This window comes from Mytilus edulis, chromosome 12 (genome assembly GCF_963676685.1).
Source record: "Mytilus edulis chromosome 12, xbMytEdul2.2, whole genome shotgun sequence".
In the NCBI taxonomy this organism is placed as follows: domain Eukaryota; kingdom Metazoa; phylum Mollusca; class Bivalvia; order Mytilida; family Mytilidae; genus Mytilus; species Mytilus edulis.
The window spans coordinates 55,302,502-55,321,070 of record NC_092355.1 but is presented as its reverse complement, the minus strand read 5'-3'; the positions used below and the strand labels follow the sequence as shown (position 1 = coordinate 55,321,070).

Here is an 18,569-nt window from a genome sequence, read left to right as displayed (position 1 = left end):
TATGGTATACCGTTGTCCGTCTGTCCGTCCGTCGGTCCGTCTGTCCGTCCGTCTGTCCGTCCGTCCGTCCGTCCGTCGTCCACACTTCGGACAATAACTCAAAAACACTTTCACCAATTTCCATGAAACTTAAGTGAATTGTTTATATCTATACACGTAAGCTCCCTTTCGTTTTTTTATACGACCGCAAAATTTGAAAAATTTTTCGTCGTATATTGCTATCACGTTGGCGTCGGCGTCGTCGTCGTCGTCGTCCGGCGTCCGGCGTCCGAATACTTTTAGTTTTCGCACTCTAACTTTAGTAAAAGTGAATGGAAATCTATGAAATTTTAACACAAGGTTTATGACCACAAAAGGAAGGTTGGTATTGATTTTGGGAGTTTTGGTCCCAACATTTTAGGAATTAGGGGCCAAAAAGGGCCCAAATAAGCATTTTCTTGGTTTTCGCACTATAACTTAAGTTTAAGTTAATAGAAATCTATGAAATTTTGACACAAGGTTTATGACCACAAAAGAACGGTTGGGATTGATTTTGGGAGTTTAGGTTTCAACAGTTTAGGAATTAGGGGCCAAAAAAGGGCCCAAATAAGCATTATTCTTGGTTTTCGCACAATAACTTTAGTCTAAGTAAATAGAAATCAATGAAATTTAAACACAATGTTAATGACTACAAAAGGAAGGTTGGTATTGATTTTGGGAGTTTAGGTCCCAACAGTTTAGGAATTAGGGGCCAAAAAGGGACCCAAATAAGCATTTTTCTTGGTTTTCGCACCATAACGTTAGTATAAGTAAATAGAAATCTATGAAATTTAAACACAAGGTTTATGACCATAAAAGGAAGGTTGGTATTGATTTTGGGAGTTTTGGTCCCAATAGAATAAGGGGCCCAAAGGGTCCAAAATTAAACTTTGTTTGATTTCATCAAAATTGAATAATTGGGGTTCTTTGATATGCCGAATCTAACTGTCATGACTGTGTATGTAGATTCTTAACTTTTGGTCCCGTTTTCAAATTGGTCTACATTAAGGTCCAAAGGGTCCAAAATTAAACTTAGTTTGATTTTGACAAAAAATGAATCAGTTAGGTTCTTTGATATGCTGAATCTAAAAATGTACTTAGATTCTTGATTATTGGCCCAGTTTTCAAGTTGGTCCAAATCGGGGTCCAAAATTAAACTTTGTTTGATTTCATCAAAAATTGAATAAATGGGGTTCTTTGATATACCAAATCTAACTGTGTATGTAGATTCTTCATTTTTGGTCCTGTTTTCAAATTGGTCTACACTAAAGTCCAAAGGGTCCAAAATTAAACTTAGTCTGATTTCAACAAAAATTGAAATCTTGGGGTTCTTTGATATGCTGAATCCAAAAATGTACTTAGATTTTTTATTATGGGCCCAGTTTTCAAGTTGGTCCAAATCAGGATCTAAAATTATTATATTAAGTGTTGTGCAAAAGCAAGTCTTTTCAATTGCACAGTATTGCGCAATGGCAAGAAATATCTAATTGCACAATATTGTGAAATAGCAAATTTTTTTTTAATTAGAGTTATCTTTCTTTGTCCAGAATAGTAAGCAAGAAATATCTAATTGCAAAATATTGTGCAATAGCAAGATTTTTTTTTAATTGGAGTTATCTTTCTTTGTCCAGAATCAACTTAAATCTTTGTTATATACAATATACAATGTATATTCACTTTTTACTACCAACTGATAAATTATAATAAATAACATTCAGTGATAACAAGCAGTTTTTTTTACATCTTAATATTTTATGATGTATTTAAATGAGTAGTTATTGTTGCAAACTCCATTAGAAATTTTAATTGAGATTAGTTTTGGAATAAGGGAAAGGGGGATGTGATTAAAAAAATTGGGTTCAATTTTTCTAATTTGAAATTTCATAAATAAAAAAGAAAATTTCTTCCAACATTTTTATGCCCCACCTACGATAGTAGAGGGGCATTATGTTTTCTGGTCTGTGCGTCCGTCTGTCCGTTCGTTCGTCCGTCCGTCCGTCCGTCTGTCCCGCTTCAGGTTAAAGTTTTTGGTCAAGGTAGTTTTTGATGAAGTTTAAGTCCAATCGACTTCAAACTTAGTACACATGTCCCCTATGATATGATCTTTCTAATTTTAATGCCAAATTAGAGTTTTTACCCCAATTTCACGGTCCACTGAACATGGAAAATGATAGTGCGAGTGGGGCATTCGTGTACTGAGGACACATTCTTGTTTTGAGAGGATTAATATTCAACAGCATAGTGAATTGCTCTAAGAGAAAACAAAAATTTTAAGTTCATTAGAACACATTCATTCTGTGTCAGAAACCTATGCTGTGTCAACTATTTAATCACAATCCAAATTTAGAGCTGAATCAAGCTTGAATGTTGTGTCCATACTTGCCCCAACCGTTCAGGGTTCAACCTCTGCGGTCGTATAAAGCTACGCCCTGCGGAGCATCTGGTTTTAATTTCAGATTTTGAGTTTTGGATTTATGGGGCTTTATTCATAAAAAAGGGGGGATTTTCAACACTTCGGACAATAACTCAAAAAGGCTTTCACCAATGTCCATGAAACTTTGGTGAATTGTTTATATCTAGTAAGCTCCCTTTCAATTTTTATAAATTTCAGATTTTAAGTTTTGGATTTATGGGGCTTTATTCATAAAAAAAGGGGGATTTTCAACACTTCGGACAATAACTCAAAAAGGCTTTCACCAATGTCCATGAAACTTTGGTGAATTGTTTATATCTATTGATGTAAGCTCCCTTTCAATTTTTATAAATTTCAGATTTTAAGTTTTGGATTTATGGGGCTTTATTCATAAAAAAAAGGGGGATTTTCAACACTTCGGACAATAACTCAAAAAGGCCTTCACCAATGTCCATGAAACTTTGGTGAATTGTTTATATCTATTGATGTAAGCTCCCTTTCAATTTTTATAAATTTCAGATTTTACATTTCCGTGTTATGAATTTTTATACGACCGCAAAAATTTTCATTTTTTGGTCGTATATTGCTATCACGTTGGCGTCGTCGTCGTCGTCGTCCGAATACTTTTAGTTTTCGCACTCTAAATTTAGTAAAAGTAAATAGAAATCAATGAAATTTTAACACAAGGTTCATGCCCACAAAAGGAAGGTTGGGATTGATTTTGGGAGTTTTGGTCCCAACATTTTAGGAATTAGGGGCCAAAAAGGGCCCAAATAAGCATTTTCTTGGTTTTCGCACTATAACTTTAGTTTAAGTGAATAGAAATCTATGAAATTTTGACACAAGGTTTATGACCACAAAAGGAAGGTTGGGATTGATTTTGGGAGTTTTGGTTCCAACAGTTTAGGAATTAAGGGCCAAAAAGGGCCCAAATAAGCATTATTTTTGGTTTTCACACAATAACTTTAGTATAAGTAAATAGAAATCAATGAAATTTTAACACAAGGTTTATGACCACAAAAGGAAGGTTGGGATTGATTTTTGGAGTTGAGGTCACAACAGTTTATGAATTAGGGGCCAAAAAGGGGCCCAAATAAGCATTATTTTTGGTTTTTGCACCATAACTTTAGTATAAGTAAATAGAAATCTATGAAATTTAAACACAAGGTTAATGACCATAAAAGGAAGGTTGGGTTTGATTTTGGGAGTATTGGTCCTAACAGTTTAGGAATAAGGGGCCCAAAGGGTCCAAAATTGAACTTTGTGTGATTTCATCAAAAATTGAGTAATTGGAGTTCTTTGATATGCCGAATCTAACTATGTATGTAGATTCTTAATTTTTGGTCCCGTTTTCAAATTGGTCTACATTAAGGTCCAAAGGGTCCAAAATTAAACTTAGTTTGATTTTAACAAAAAATGAATCCTTGGGGTTCTTTGATATGCTGAATTTAAAAATGTACTTAGATTTTTAATTATTGGCCTAGTTTTCAAGTTGGTCCAAATGGGGGTCCAAAATTAAACTTTGTTTGATTTCATCAAAAATTGAATAAATGGGTTCTTTGATATGCCAAATCTAACTGTGTATGTAGATTCTTAATTTTTGGTCCAGTTTTCAAATTGGTCTACATTAAGGTCCAAAGGGTCCAAAATTAAACTAAGTTTGATTTTAACAAAAATTAAATTCTTGAGCTTATTTGATATGCTTTATCTAAATATGTACTTTGATTTTTATACGACCGCAAAATTTGAAAAATTTTTCGTCGTATATTGCTATCACGTTGGCGTCGTCGTCGACGTCGTCGTCGTCGTCCGAATACTTTTAGTTTTCGCACTCTAACTTTAGTAAAAGTGAATAGAAATCTATGAAATTTTAACACAAGGTTAATGACCACAAAAGGAAGGTGGGGATTGATTTTGGGAGTTTTGATTCCAACATTTTAGGAATTAGGGGCCAAAAAGGGCCCAAATAAGCATTTTCTTGTTTTTCGCACAGTAACTTAATTTTAAGTTAATAGAAATCTATGAAATTTTGACACAAGGTTTATGACAATCAAAGGAAGGTTGGGATTGATTTTTGGAGTTTTGGTTCTAACATTTTAGGAATTAAGGGCCAAAAAGGGGTCCAAATAAGCATTTTTCTTGGTTTTCGCACCATAACTTTAGTATTAGTAAATAGATATCTATGAAATTTCAACACAAGGTTTATGACCACAAAAGGAGGGTTGGTATTGATTTTGGGAGTTTTGGTCTGAACAGTTTAGGAATTAGGGGCCAAAAAGGGGCCAAATAAGCGTTTTTCTTGGTTTTCGCACCATAACTTTAGTATAGGTAAATAGAAATCTATGAAATTTAAACACAAGGTTATGACCATAAAAGGAAGGTTGGTATTGATTTGGGAGTTTTGGTCCTAACAGTTGAGGAATAAGGGGCCCAAAGGGTCCAAAATTAAACTTTGTTTGATTTCATCAAAAATTTAATAATTGGGGTTCTTTGATATGCCTAATCTAACTGTGTATGTAGATTCTTAATTTTTGGTCCTGTTTTCAAATTGGTCTACATTAAGGTCCAAAGGGTTCAAAATTAAACTTAGTTTGATTTTAACAAAAATTGAATCATTGGGGTTCTTTGATATGCTGAATCTAAAAATGTACTTAGATTTTTGATTATTGGTCCAGTTTTCAAGTTAGTCCAGATCGGATTCCAAAATTAAACTTTGTTTGATTTCATCAAAAATGAATAATTGGGGTTCTTTGATATGCCAAATCTAACTGTGTTAGTAGATTCTTAATTTTTGGTCCCGTTTTCAAATTGGTCTTCATTAAGGTCCAAAGGGTCCAAAATTAAACTAAGTTTGATTTTAACAAAAATTGAATTCTTGGGCTTCTTTGATATGCTGAATCTAAACGTGTACTTAGATTTTTGATTATGGGCAAACTTTTCAAGTTGGTCCAAATCAGGATTCCAAATTATTATATTAAGTATTGTGCAATAGCAAGAAATTTTCAATTGCACAGTATTCAGCAATAGCAAGAAATCTTCAATTGCATGGATTTTTCTAGCATTCCACAGGGTCCGGTATTCGGACCCATTCCCAACGGCAAAAACCCTACATTTTTCCCAATTTTGGCAGCAAAATTCCCAAATGATCACAAAATTCATTTTAATCTTTATTATTCATGACAGAGATGTTTATTTTATTCAACCGCTAGCTTTATGTAAAAAAATCGCCAACAAGTAATGTGTAAATCCAAGTTGAAACATATTGAATGAAAACAACATTGACAAACAATGGCTGCCATAAATAAATAAACAGGAAGTGTGGGAATAAACTAAAACCAGGTCAAATCCGGAAACGGACAAGTATATAAATCCGGGTTTGTCAATTAAATACAGTAAATAAAAAATGAAAAGAACCAAACATGTGACAGCTATCATAGCAACACTAAAATTGAAAACTAAAAGATATATAAAAAAGAAAATAGAAACAGGATATATTTTATACAGAACTTAAAATATTTTATTTCACAAATTTTCATGTCAAAATCAAAAAAATGTAACAATCCTTTAAGAAGTTGGAACTCATTATTTTGATACTCAAATAAACTGAAATGCCATGTTGTTATATTTAAAAAACAAAGAAGGTATAGTCCTTACTTTATTTTCACCAACAAAAAATAATTTTATGAACTAATCACACTAAAACTAACATCTGGTATATTGGTTGTTTTTCCCAATTTCATTGAAAACCGCGTTAAAAAATTCCCTAAACTGGCCAGGGTCCTTTTTCCCAAAATACCCAGATAAACCCCTGAATTGTACAGTATTGTGCAATAGCAAGAAATTTTCAATTGCACAGTATTGTTCAATAGCAAGAAATCTTCAATTGACAGTATTGCGCAATAGCAAGAAATATCTAATTGCACAATGATGTGAAATAGCAATCAATTTTCAATTGGAGTTATCTTTCTTTGTCCAGAATAGATATTTGTGCTATAGCAAGATATTTTCAATATTCTTTGAAAATTTGAGTTATCTTTCTTTGTCCAGAATAGTAGTTGAATCAACTTAAATCATTGTTTTATACAATATACAATGTATTTTCACTTTTCTACCAACTGATAAATTAAAACAATCTTTACCATTCAGTGATAAAAAGCACTTTTTTTTACATTTTAATATTTTATGATGTATTTAAATGAGCAGTTATTGTTGCAAACTCCATTAGAAATTTGAATTGAGATCAGTTTTGGAATAAGGGAAAGGGGGATGTGAAAACAAAATTAGAGGGGGGGGGGGGGGGGGGTCAATTTTTCTCATTTCATATTTCATAAATAAAAAGAAAATTTCTTCAAACATTTTTTTGAGAGGATTAATATTCAACAGCATAGTGAAATTTTTTTTTTAAAGTTCATTAGACCACATTCATTCTGTGTCAGAAACCTATGCTGTGTCAACTATTTAATCACAATCCAAATTTAGAGCTGAATCCAGCTTGAATGTTGTGTCCATACTTTCCCCAAATGTTCAGGGTTCAACCTCTGCGGTCGTATAAAGCTGCGCTCTGCGGAGCATCTGGTTGATTATGGGCCCAGTTTTCAAGTTGGTCCAAATCAGGATTCCATATTAAGTATTGTGCAATAGCAAGAAATTTTCAATTGCACAGTATTGCACAATAGCAAGAAATATCTAATTGCACAATATTGTGCAATAGCAATTAATTTTCAATTGGAGTTATCTTTCTTTGTATAGAATAGTAGTTGATAATATATGTTGGAAATTTGCCAGACATGACTATGATGTCATTTTCTATTTTTATTTGCCAATAACTTTATGTAAATAACTTCATTGGAAATTTGCCAATATAAAATGTTGCTGATGAAGCTTTTTTTCCTTATCTTATCTAAAATGATTTTAGATAATGTATGTTGGACATTTGCCAGACATGACTGTGATGTCATTTTCTATTTTTATTTGCCAATAACTTTATGTAAATAACTTCATTAGAAATTTGCCAATATAAAATGTTGCTGATGAAGTTTTTTTTATTGTTTTATACAATAAACAATGTATATTCACTTTTACTACCAACCAATCTTTACCATTCAGTGATAACAAGCACTTTATTTTACATTTTAATATTTTATGATGTATTTAAAAGAGTAGTTATTGTTGCAAACTCCATTAGAAATTTGAATTGATATCAGTTTTGGAAAAAGGGAAACAGGGATGTGAAAAAAGGGGGGGGTTTAAATTTTTCTCATTTCAGATTTCATAAATAAAAAGAAAATTTCATCAAACATTTTTTTGAGAGGATTAATATTCAACAGCATAGTGAATTGCTCAAAGGCAAAAAAAAACTTTTTAAGTTCATTAGACCACATTCATTCTGTGTCAGAAACCTATGCTGTGTCAACTATTTAATTTTAGATTTAAAAAGTTTGAAGAAGAAATCTTTAATTGATTTGTAAAATCTTGACATTTGTTTTGTGTAAAAAAAAACCATGTAATGCCAAAAATTTGATCACAATCCAAATTCAGAGCTGTATCATACTTGCCCCAACTGTTCAGGGTTCGACCTCTGCGGTCGTATAAAGCTGCGCCCTGCGGAGCACCTGGTTATGCTTAAAAAAGGGGGGATTTTCCAATTTTGGGACAATAACTAACACTTTCACAAAATTTTATGCAACTTTGATAAATTGTTTATATCTATTGACATAAGCTCCCTTTCCATTTTTATAAATTTTAGATTTTACGTTTTCTTAAGTAATGAATTTTTATACGACCGCAAAAATTTTGATTTTTTGGTCGTATATTGCTATCACGTTGGCGTCGTCGTCGTTGTCGTCCTCCGAATACTTTTAGATTTCGCACTCTAACTTTAGTAAAAGTGAATAGAAATCAATGAAGTTTTAACACAAGGTTTATGACCACAAAAGGAAGGTTGGGATAGATTTTGGGAGTTTTGGTCCCAATATTTTAGGAATTAGGGGCTAAAAAGGGCCTAAATAGGCATTTTCTTGGTTTTCAAACTATAACTTTAGTTTATGTGAATAGAAATCTATGAAATTTAAACACAAGGTTTATGACCACAAAAGGAAGGTTGGGATTGATTTTTGAGTTGAGGTCACAACAGTTTATGAATTAGGGGCCAAAAAGGGGCCCAAATAAGCATTATTTTTGGTTTTTGCACCATAACTTTAGTATAAGTAAATAGAAATCTATGAAATTTAAACACAAGGTTTATGACCATAAAAGGAAGGTTGGGTTTGATTTTATAAGTTTTGGTCCCAACAGCTTAGGAATAAGGGGCCCAAAGGGTCCAAAATTGAACTTTGTGTGATTTCATCAAAAATTGAATAATTGGGGTTCTTTGATATGCCGAATCTAACTATGTATGTATATTCTTAATTTTTGGTCCCGTTTTCAAATTGGTCTACATTAAGGTCCAAAGGGTCCAAAATTAAACTTAGTTTGATTTTAACAAAAATTGAATCCTTGGGGTTCTTTGATATGCTGAATTTAAAAATGTACTTAGATTTTTAATTATTGGCCTAGTTTTCAAGTTGGTCCAAATGGGGGTCCAACATTAAACTTTGTTTGATTTCATCAAAAATTGAATAAATGGGTTCTTTGATATGCCAAATCTAACTGTGTATGTAGATTCTTAATTTTTGGTCCAGTTTTCAAATTGGTCTACATTAAGGTCCAAAGGGTCCAAAATTAAACTAAGTTTGATTTTAACAAAAATTAAATTCTTGGGCTTATTTGATATGCTTTATCTAAACATGTACTTTGATTTTTGATTATGGGCCCAGTTTTCAAGTTGGTCCAAATCAGGATTACATATCAAGTATTGTGCAATAGCAAGAAATTTTCAATTGCACAGTATTGCACAATAGCAAGAAATATCTAATTGCACAATATTGTGCAATAGCAATTAATTTTCAATTGGAGTTATCTTTCTTTGTATAGAATAGTAGTTGATAATATATGTTGGAAATTTGCCAGACATGACTATGATGTCATTTTCTATTTTTATTTGCCAATAACTTTATGTAAATAACTTCATTGGAAATTTGCCAATATAAAATGTTGCTGATGAAGCTTTTTTTCCTTATCTTATCTAAAATGTTTTTAGATAATGTATGTTGGACATTTGCCAGACATGACTATGATGTCATTTTCTATTTTTATTTGCCAATAACTTTATGTAAATAACTTAATTGGAAATTTGCCAATATTAAATGTTGCTGATGAAGTTTTTTTTACTGTTTTATACAATAAACAATGTATATTCACTTTTACTACCAACCAATCTTTACCGTTCAGTGATAACAAGCACTTTATTTTACATTTTAATATTTTATGATGTATATGAAAGAGTAGTTATTGTTGCAAACTCCATTAGAAATTTGAATTGATATCAGTTTTGGAAAAAGGGTAACGGGGATGTGAAAAAAAAAATGGGGGGGGGGGGGGGTTAAATTTTTCTCATTTTAGATTTCATAAATAAAAAGAAAATTTCTTCAAACATTTTTTTTTAGAGGATTAATATTCAAAAGCATAGTGAATTGCTCAAAGGCAAAAAAAATTTTTCTCATCACTTGGCGTCCGGCGTCTGTCGTCGTCCGTCGTCCGTCGTCGTCGTCGTTAACTTTTACAAAAATCTTCTCCTCTGAAACTACTGGGCCAAATTAAACCAAACTTGGCCACAATCATCATTGGGGTATCTAGTTTAAAAAATGTGTCCGGTGACCCAGCCAACCATCCAAGATGGCCACCATGGCTAAAAATAGAACATAGGGGTAAAATGCAGTTTTTGGCTTATAACTCAAAATCAAAGCATTTAGAGCAAATCTGATATGGGGTAGAATTGTTAAACAGGTGAAGATCTATCTGCCCTGAAATTTTCAGATGAATCGGATAACCCGTTGTTGGGTTGCTGCCCCTGAATTAGTAATTTTAAGGAAATTTTGCTGTTTTTGGTTATCTTGAATATTATTATAGATAGAGATAAACAGTAAACAGCAATAATGTTCAGCAAAGTAAGATTTACAAATAAGTCAACATGACTGAAATGGTCAGTTGACCCCTTTAGGAGTTATTGCCCTTTATAGTCAATTTTTAACCATTTTTCGCAAATCTTAGTAATATTTTACAAAAATCTTCTCCTCTGAAACTACTTGGCCAAATTAATCCAAACTTGGCCACAATCATCTTTTGGGTTAGTAGTTTGAAAAATGTGTCCGGTGACCCGGCCATCAAACCAAGATGGCCACCATGGCTAAAAATAGAACATGGGGTAAAATGCAGTTTTTGGCTTATAACTCAAAACCCAAAGCATTTAGAGCAAATCTGACATGGGGTTAAAATTGTTTATCAGTTCAAGATCTATCTGCCCTGAAATTTTCAGATGAATCGGATAACCCGTTGTTGGGTTGCTGGCCCTGAATTAGTAATTTTAAGGAAATTTTGCTCTTTTTGGTTATTATCTTGAATATTATTATAGATAGAGATAAACTATAAAAAGCAATAATGTTCAGCAAAGTAAGATTTCCAAATAAGTCAACATGACTGAAATGGTCAGTTGCCCCCTTTAGGAGTTATTGCCCTTTATAGTCAATTTTTAACCATTTTTCGTAAATCTTAGTAATATTTTACAAAAATCTTCTCCTCAGAAACTACTTGGCCAAATTAATCCAAACTTGGCCACAATCATCTTTTGGGTTAGTAGTTTGAAAAATGTGTCCGGTGACCTGGCCATCAAACCAAGATGGCCGCCATGGCTAAAAATAAAACATGGGGAAAAATGCAGTTTTTGGCTTATAACTCAAAACCCAAAGCATTTAGAGCAAATCTGACATGGGGTACAATTGTTTATCAGGTCAACATTTATCTGCTCTGAAATTTTTAGATGGATCGGACAACCCGTTGTTGGGTTGCTGACCCTGAATTGTTTGTTTTAAGGAAATTTTGCTGTTTTTGGTCATTATCTTGAATATTATTATTGATAGAGATAAACTGTAAACAACAATAATGTTCAGCAAAGTAAGATTGACAAATAAGTCAACATGACCGAAATGGTCAATTGACCCCCTTAGGAGTTATTGTTCTTTATAGTCAATTTTTAACAATTTTCATAAAATTTGTAGTTTTTACTAACATTTTCCACTGAAACCAATGGGCCAAGTTCATTATAGATAGAGATAATTTTAAGCAGCAAGAATGTTCAGTAAAGTAAGATGTACAAACACATCACCATCATCAAAACACAATTTTGTCATGAATCCATCTGCTTCCTTTAATATTCACATAGACCAAGGTGAGCGACACAGGCTCTTTAGAGCCTTTAGTTTGTTAAAAAAAACAGGGTTGGGTGTTAATACAGATTTTGTGTAATACTCCAAAACTTGCCACTTACTGCCGGAAAATTTCGAGGTCGATCGTCTTCTGTCGCCCCATTCTCAAGATATTGAACTGTTTTTCATTATTTTTCCAGACACGATTTTAGATTATTATGAAATATGTTGTCAAAAACATGTTTTTTAAAGAATATGGAAAAAAACATTGGTTGTTTGTTGTACGGCGAATTGCAGGACGTTGTACGGCGAATTGCAAAATAACAACTTTTGTCTGTACGGCGTCTTGCAATATATTATAATTTTAAGAGGAAATTAATCACTGTTGAGATAATATCAAGTGACGATATTTTGTTGATATCAAAGCTTTACAGGTTTACAAATATACAATATGTCTTACTTATCAAATATGCGTTAATTCAGTTCAGAAGGCCTCGTTGCGTACCGCTTTTCGATTTTGTACAAAAAGTTTTTTTCAACCATATTATCCTAAATACATTTATATATCGTTATACTACTAACGACTGTTGTCTTGTTTGTTGTTAGGTTGAAATTGTGTAAGTTCAATAAAATAAACCGTCCATTCATCTTTTCTTGGTGCTAGCTTTTTTTAGATAAAAACAGTGGAGATGTGGTATGATAGCAAATAAGATAACTCCATCAGGATAAAATAAAGTGTATGCAAGCAATTATATGCTATCGTACAGCCTTCAACAACGAAAACTCGTACCTTATAGTCGGCTATAAAAAGCACCGACAGAAAAATGTGGAAGGACTCAACAAGAAAACTAACGGCCTAACTCATATACAGTGTAACAAAACAATTTATGAAAACAACAAATAAGATAGAGATGAAGAAACGACAACCACCGAACCACAGGATCGAGAATTCGGACAAACAATAAACTGGGAAACGATTTGGCTCCAAGCTTATAAACAGTTTGGCACCGTATGAGACATTTTTCATAGACAGTTTGGCAACACCGGAGACATATCTGGACTAAGACAAATCTGTACATCCATCTTTTCCTACCTTATTCTATTGCTTTAAAATAAATCATACCGGTAATTTTTTTTAACAAAAATACTTTTTTTTTACAAAAATGAAGAAATTATTTACCATAAAATTCACTAAATCATATTTAATCCTACGTAGAAAAAAAACAATACTTGCAATACGGTGACCTATAGTTGTTAATTTCTTGCAGAGAGTTGTCTCTTTGCCGGCAATCATACCTCATCTTCATTTTTGTATTGATTGCATTTGAATAAACTTTTTCAACTTAAAAAAACAACATTCACAGGCCAATCAGACAGTGCATGTTTCATGTACATAGTCTATGAGACTTTGGCATTTATGAAAACTAGAATCTGTGACATTACTAGATTCAGTTGTTCCATCTCATATTTTGAAAAGTATTTCAAAAGATAAACTATGTATGAATCAAACGCTATGGAATCAAGTTCTGTTCTATTGTTTTATTTTATTTTGTTCCTTGCATTGACTTAATATAAAGGTAAAATAAGGTTATTATTAAGATTTTTTTTGGACAAGTTACAATTTCATTCGGACAAGTAAGTTTTGGTATGTACTTGTCCTGCTGGACAAGTTGAAAAAAAAGTTATTGTAGAGGCCTGGGTTTGATTTTAACATAAAACGAATTCTTGGGGTTTGTTGATATGCTGAATCTAAACATGTGTTTAGATTTTTGATAAAGGGCCCAGTTTTCAAGTTGGTCCAAATTGGGGTCCTAAATTAAACTTTGTTTGATATCAACAAAAATTGAATATATGGGGTTCTTTGATATGCTGAATCTAACCATGTATTTAGATTTTTGATTTTTGGGCCTGTTATCAAATTGGTCCACATTGAGGTCAAAAGGGTCCAAAATTAAACTTGGTTGATTTCATCAAAAATTGAATTCTTGGGATTCTTTGATATGCTGAATCTAACCATGTATTTAGATTTTGGATATTAGACCATAATATGTAAATTAAAAAAAAAATAAGTTCTGAGACCATATTCATTCTGTGTCCATGGTGTCAGAAACCTGTGTTGTGTCAACTATTTAATCACAATCCAAATTCAGAGATGTATTAAGCTTGAATGTTGTGTCCATACTTACCCCAACTTTTCAGGGTTCCACCTCTCTGGGTTTATCAGTCATTTAGGTTTGCAAACAAGCCCACGCGTTCGATTGACAGTTTCCTAAAAACACTAGCTGAGTCTTGTTTTCATCATAACTTTCTGTCAGCTATCAAAAAGAAGATGAAAACATGCTTTTATTCAATATTTTTACCAGACATTTACTTTCGTTTTAATTAATTGTATGTTATGATAAATCCCGAGCAATTCGAAAAAAATATAACAACATGACAGATGCTAATTAGATAAACGCCGAGAAGATTGAAATGTTTTCATAAACACGTGTACCTTTTGAGCACCACTCTATTTTTAGAACAAAAGGACATTTTATAAAAATAGATATACGCGACCACTGTAATCAGATAAGGGTAGATAACGCAACTGATTGCGAATAAAAGCGTTAAGAAGTCATTGTTTTCAAATATAATTGGGTTTTCCTTTTGATGAATTGGGTTTTAGAACCTTGCAATGGGCAGTGGCATTGGATTTTTAATTATTTGTATTGGATGATCACACAAATAGGCAGCTTATCTGGAGCGCATGGGGGTACAATTTTTCTCATTTCAAATTTCAGAAATTAAAAAGAAAATTTCTTCAAATATTTTTTATTGAGGGGATTAATATTCAACAGCATAGTGAATTGCTCAAAAGCAAAAAAAAAAATAATTTAAGTTCATTAGACCACATTCATTAATTCTGTGTCAGAAACCTATGCTGTGTGAACTATTTAATCACAATCAAAGTTCAGAGCTGTATCAAGCTTGAATGTTGTGTCCATACTTGCATGCTCCAACTGTTCAGGGTTCAACCTCTGTGGTAATATAAGGCTGTGCCCTGCGGAACATCTGGTTAACATTTCACTGATTGCTGTGTCGTCTAAAAGTAAAACCTGGATTATTAGCCAATTTAATTATTATGTAAAAAGAGATCTTGATAATCAAGTATGACTATTCTTGTGATCTGTTAAACAACACAAAAAAAAATCGATAATTAACAGTATAATGATATGATAATGTATGAAACCTTCAAACAGTAATAAATCTAGGAATTTGCAGTGAATTTTATATGGGATTAAATTTTCCTTATCTTTTACAGACATGAACAAAGAAAAATTAAACAGGTGCATAAAAAAATCAGGTAAACAGTATACACATATATGTAATACAGCAATCAGCTGGTTATTCATATATTGAAATGATAAACTATATTATTCAGTATATTAATACTCTATATCTATGTCAGTAATGATAAAATATTCCTTAATTTATATTTCAGCAAGAATTAAGGATATACTTAAAGATTGGATGGATAATGATACCAAATTTATAAATACAAGAGCTGCCCAGTATGTACTCAAATCTATCAAGGAAAAAAACTGTGTAACGATCACTGCTAGTGCTGGTGTAGGGAAGTCAGCAACACTTAGACATGTGGCTTTGCAAATGGCAAAAGAAGGATATGATGTACTTACGGTGACAGATCCAGGTGACATTCTGAAGTTTTGTGATCCAACCAAGAAAACATTGTTTGTTATTGATGATTTATGTGGAAACTTTGCTGTTGATCAGAGTGACATAAAGAGATGGCTACCGATCATGGAGGATTTAAAAAATATTCAAAAATACAAAGTAACAAAAATAATTGCGGCATGTAGATTACAAGTCTACCAGGATGAAAAGTTCCAATCTTTATCAGTTTTCAAGTCATGTACATGTAACCTGCTGTCAGAGCATTTGCGCTTGTCAAGAACTGAAAAACAGTTAATAGCAAAGTTGTATCTGAAAACCAAATCATCCGCAGTTGCTGACTTTCAAGATTTATATGACTGTTTTCCACTTCTATGTAAATTGTACCATGATGATTCTAGTCTTGATATTACAAATTTCTTCCAGCATCCATTTTCAGTTTATAAAGCAGAGATTGACAAGCTCTGTAAGAAAGGGTATTACACTAAATACTGTGCTTTGGCTTTATGTGTCATGTTAAACAACAATGTGAAGGAAGAAATGTTAACTGAAGATGTGAATGAAGAAACCAGGCTTATTATAGAGAACACATGTGAAGCATGCAAATTAGAAAGGGGAACATCAAGACTTGATTTGCTGGATGAACTGAACTCACTTAAAGATACATTCATAATTAAAGAACATGGTGTGTACAAGGCTATCCATGAAAAAATATTTGACTTTCTTTCTTACTACTATGGACAGAAAATAATCTCTTACTTGATAAAGTACGCAGACAGTGATTTTATCAAGAATCGTTTTTTGGTAGAAAGAAACGATTGCATTGATCAGTTTATTACCATTATACCAACAAAGTATCATCAGATGTACATACAGAGAATGATTAATGACTGGTCAATAGGAAAAGCACATGATGTATTTAGTAATATCAATATGAAGATACCACAGTTCAGACAGAAATTTCTATTTTATCTGAATACACTCAATGTATCTTTCCAGAGACAGCTGGCACATATGAGTGATAAATATAACCTAAGGCAGAAACATGTAGATGAAAGGGATGATGGTACCTATGATAATGCTTTATTACATTGTTGTTATATAGGAGACATTTCTTTTGTCTTATGGTGTTTTTTTCATGGTGTAAATGTAAACAATTGTTCATATAAGGGTCAGTCACCCATAATGATTGCTTGTGAACATGGTCATACAAAAATAGTGAAGATGTTGTTAGAACTAGGAGCAGACTGTAATAAGTGTGATAAAGATGATCAGTCACTCATAATGATTGCTTGTGAACATGGTCATACAGATATAGTAAAGATATTGTTAGACCTAGGAGCAGACTATATTAAGTGTGATAAAGATGATCAGTCACCCATAATGATTGCTTGTGAAAATGGTCATACAAATATAGTAAAGATGTTGTTAGACCTAGGAACAGATTATAATAAGTGTGATAAAGATGGTCAGTCACCCATAATGAAGGCTTGTGAACATGGTGATACAGAAATAGTAAAGACGCTGCTGGACAGAGGAGCAGACTATACTAAGTGTGATAAAGATGGTCAGTCACCCATGATGAAGGCTTGTGAAAATGGTCATACAAATATAGTAAAGATGTTGTTAGTCCGAGGAGCAGACTATAATAAGTGTGATAAAGATGGTCAGTCACCCATAATGAAGGCTTGTGAACATGGTCATACAGAACTAGTAACGATATTGTTAGACCTAGGAGCAGACTGTAATAAGTGTGATAAAGATGATCAGTCACCTATAATGATTGCTTGTGAACATGGTCATACAAATATATTAAAGATGTTGATAGTCCGAGGAGCAGACTATAATAAGTGTGATAAAGATGGTCAGTCACCCATAATGATTGCTTGTGAACATGGTCATACAGAAATAGTAAAGATATTGTTAGACCTAGGAGCAGACTGTAATAAGTGTGATAAAGATGATCAGTCACCTATAATGATTGCTTGTGAACATGGTCATACAAATATAGTAAAGATGTTGTTAGTCCGAGGAGCAGACTATAATAAGTGTGATAAAGATGGTCAGTCACCCATAATGATTGCTTGTGAACATGGTCATACAGAAATAGTAAAGATATTGTTAGACCTAGGAGCAGACTATACTAAGTGTGATAAAGATGATCAGTCACCTATAATGATTGCTTGTGAACATGGTCATACAGATATAGTAAAGATATTGTTAGACCTAGGAGCAGACTATACTAAGTGTGATAAAGATGGTCAGTCACCCATAATGATTGCTTGTGAAAATGGTCATACAAATATAGTAAAGATGTTGTTAGACCTAGGAACAGACTATAATAAGTGTGATAAAGATGGTCAGTCACCCATAATGAAGGCTTGTGAACATGGTCATACAGAAATAGTAAAGATATTGTTAGAACTAGGAACAGACTATACTAAGTGTGATAAAGATAGTCAGTCACCCATAATGAAGGCTTGTGAACATGGTCATACAGATATAGTAAAGACGTTGCTGGACAGAGGAGCAGACTATACTAAGTGTGATAAAGATGGTCAGTCGACCATGATGAAGGCTTGTGAAAATGGTCATATAAATATAGTAAAGATGTTGTTAGTCCGAGGAGCAGACTATAATAAGTGTGATAAAGATGGTCAGTCACCCATAATGAAGGCTTGTGAACATGGTCATATAAAAATAGTAAAGATATTGTTAGACCTAGGAGCAGACTATACTAAGTGTGATAAAGATGGTAAGTAACCTTTAATGAAGGCTTTTGAACATGGTCATACAGATATAGTAGAGATGTTGTTAGACAGAGGAGCAGATTGTAATATATGTGACAAAAAAGGTCAGTTACTGGTAACAATGGCTTGTAAACATGGTCATATAGAAATTGTAAAGATGTTGTTAGACAGGGGGGCAGATTATACTAAGTATGATAAAGATGGTAAGTCATCTATAATAAAGGCTTGTGAACATGGTCATATAGATATAGTTGAGATGTTGTTAGACATGGGAGCGGACTTTAATAAGTATGATCAAGACAAAGTTTTATACACATATTTAAATTATTGAAAGATATTTTGATCATTTTTGAAGAAACATACAATTATAAACTCAGAATTTACCAAAAGATATGTTGTATCAAGCATCAGGTTTAA

The 18,569-nt window shown here is 32.7% G+C and overlaps 1 protein-coding gene across 1 annotated transcript in view; it reads left to right on the top strand.

The window, feature by feature from the left end:
• LOC139497717 (ankyrin-3-like) overlaps positions 1-18,165 on the top strand; it is a 29,964-nt gene extending 11,799 nt beyond the window's left edge. The window contains exon 4 of the mRNA XM_071285951.1: positions 15,212-18,165. Within this exon, the coding sequence (XP_071142052.1) occupies positions 15,212-18,165 (2,954 nt within the window). The remainder of the gene's footprint in view (positions 1-15,211) is intronic.
• Positions 18,166-18,569: the final 404 nt, after the last annotated feature.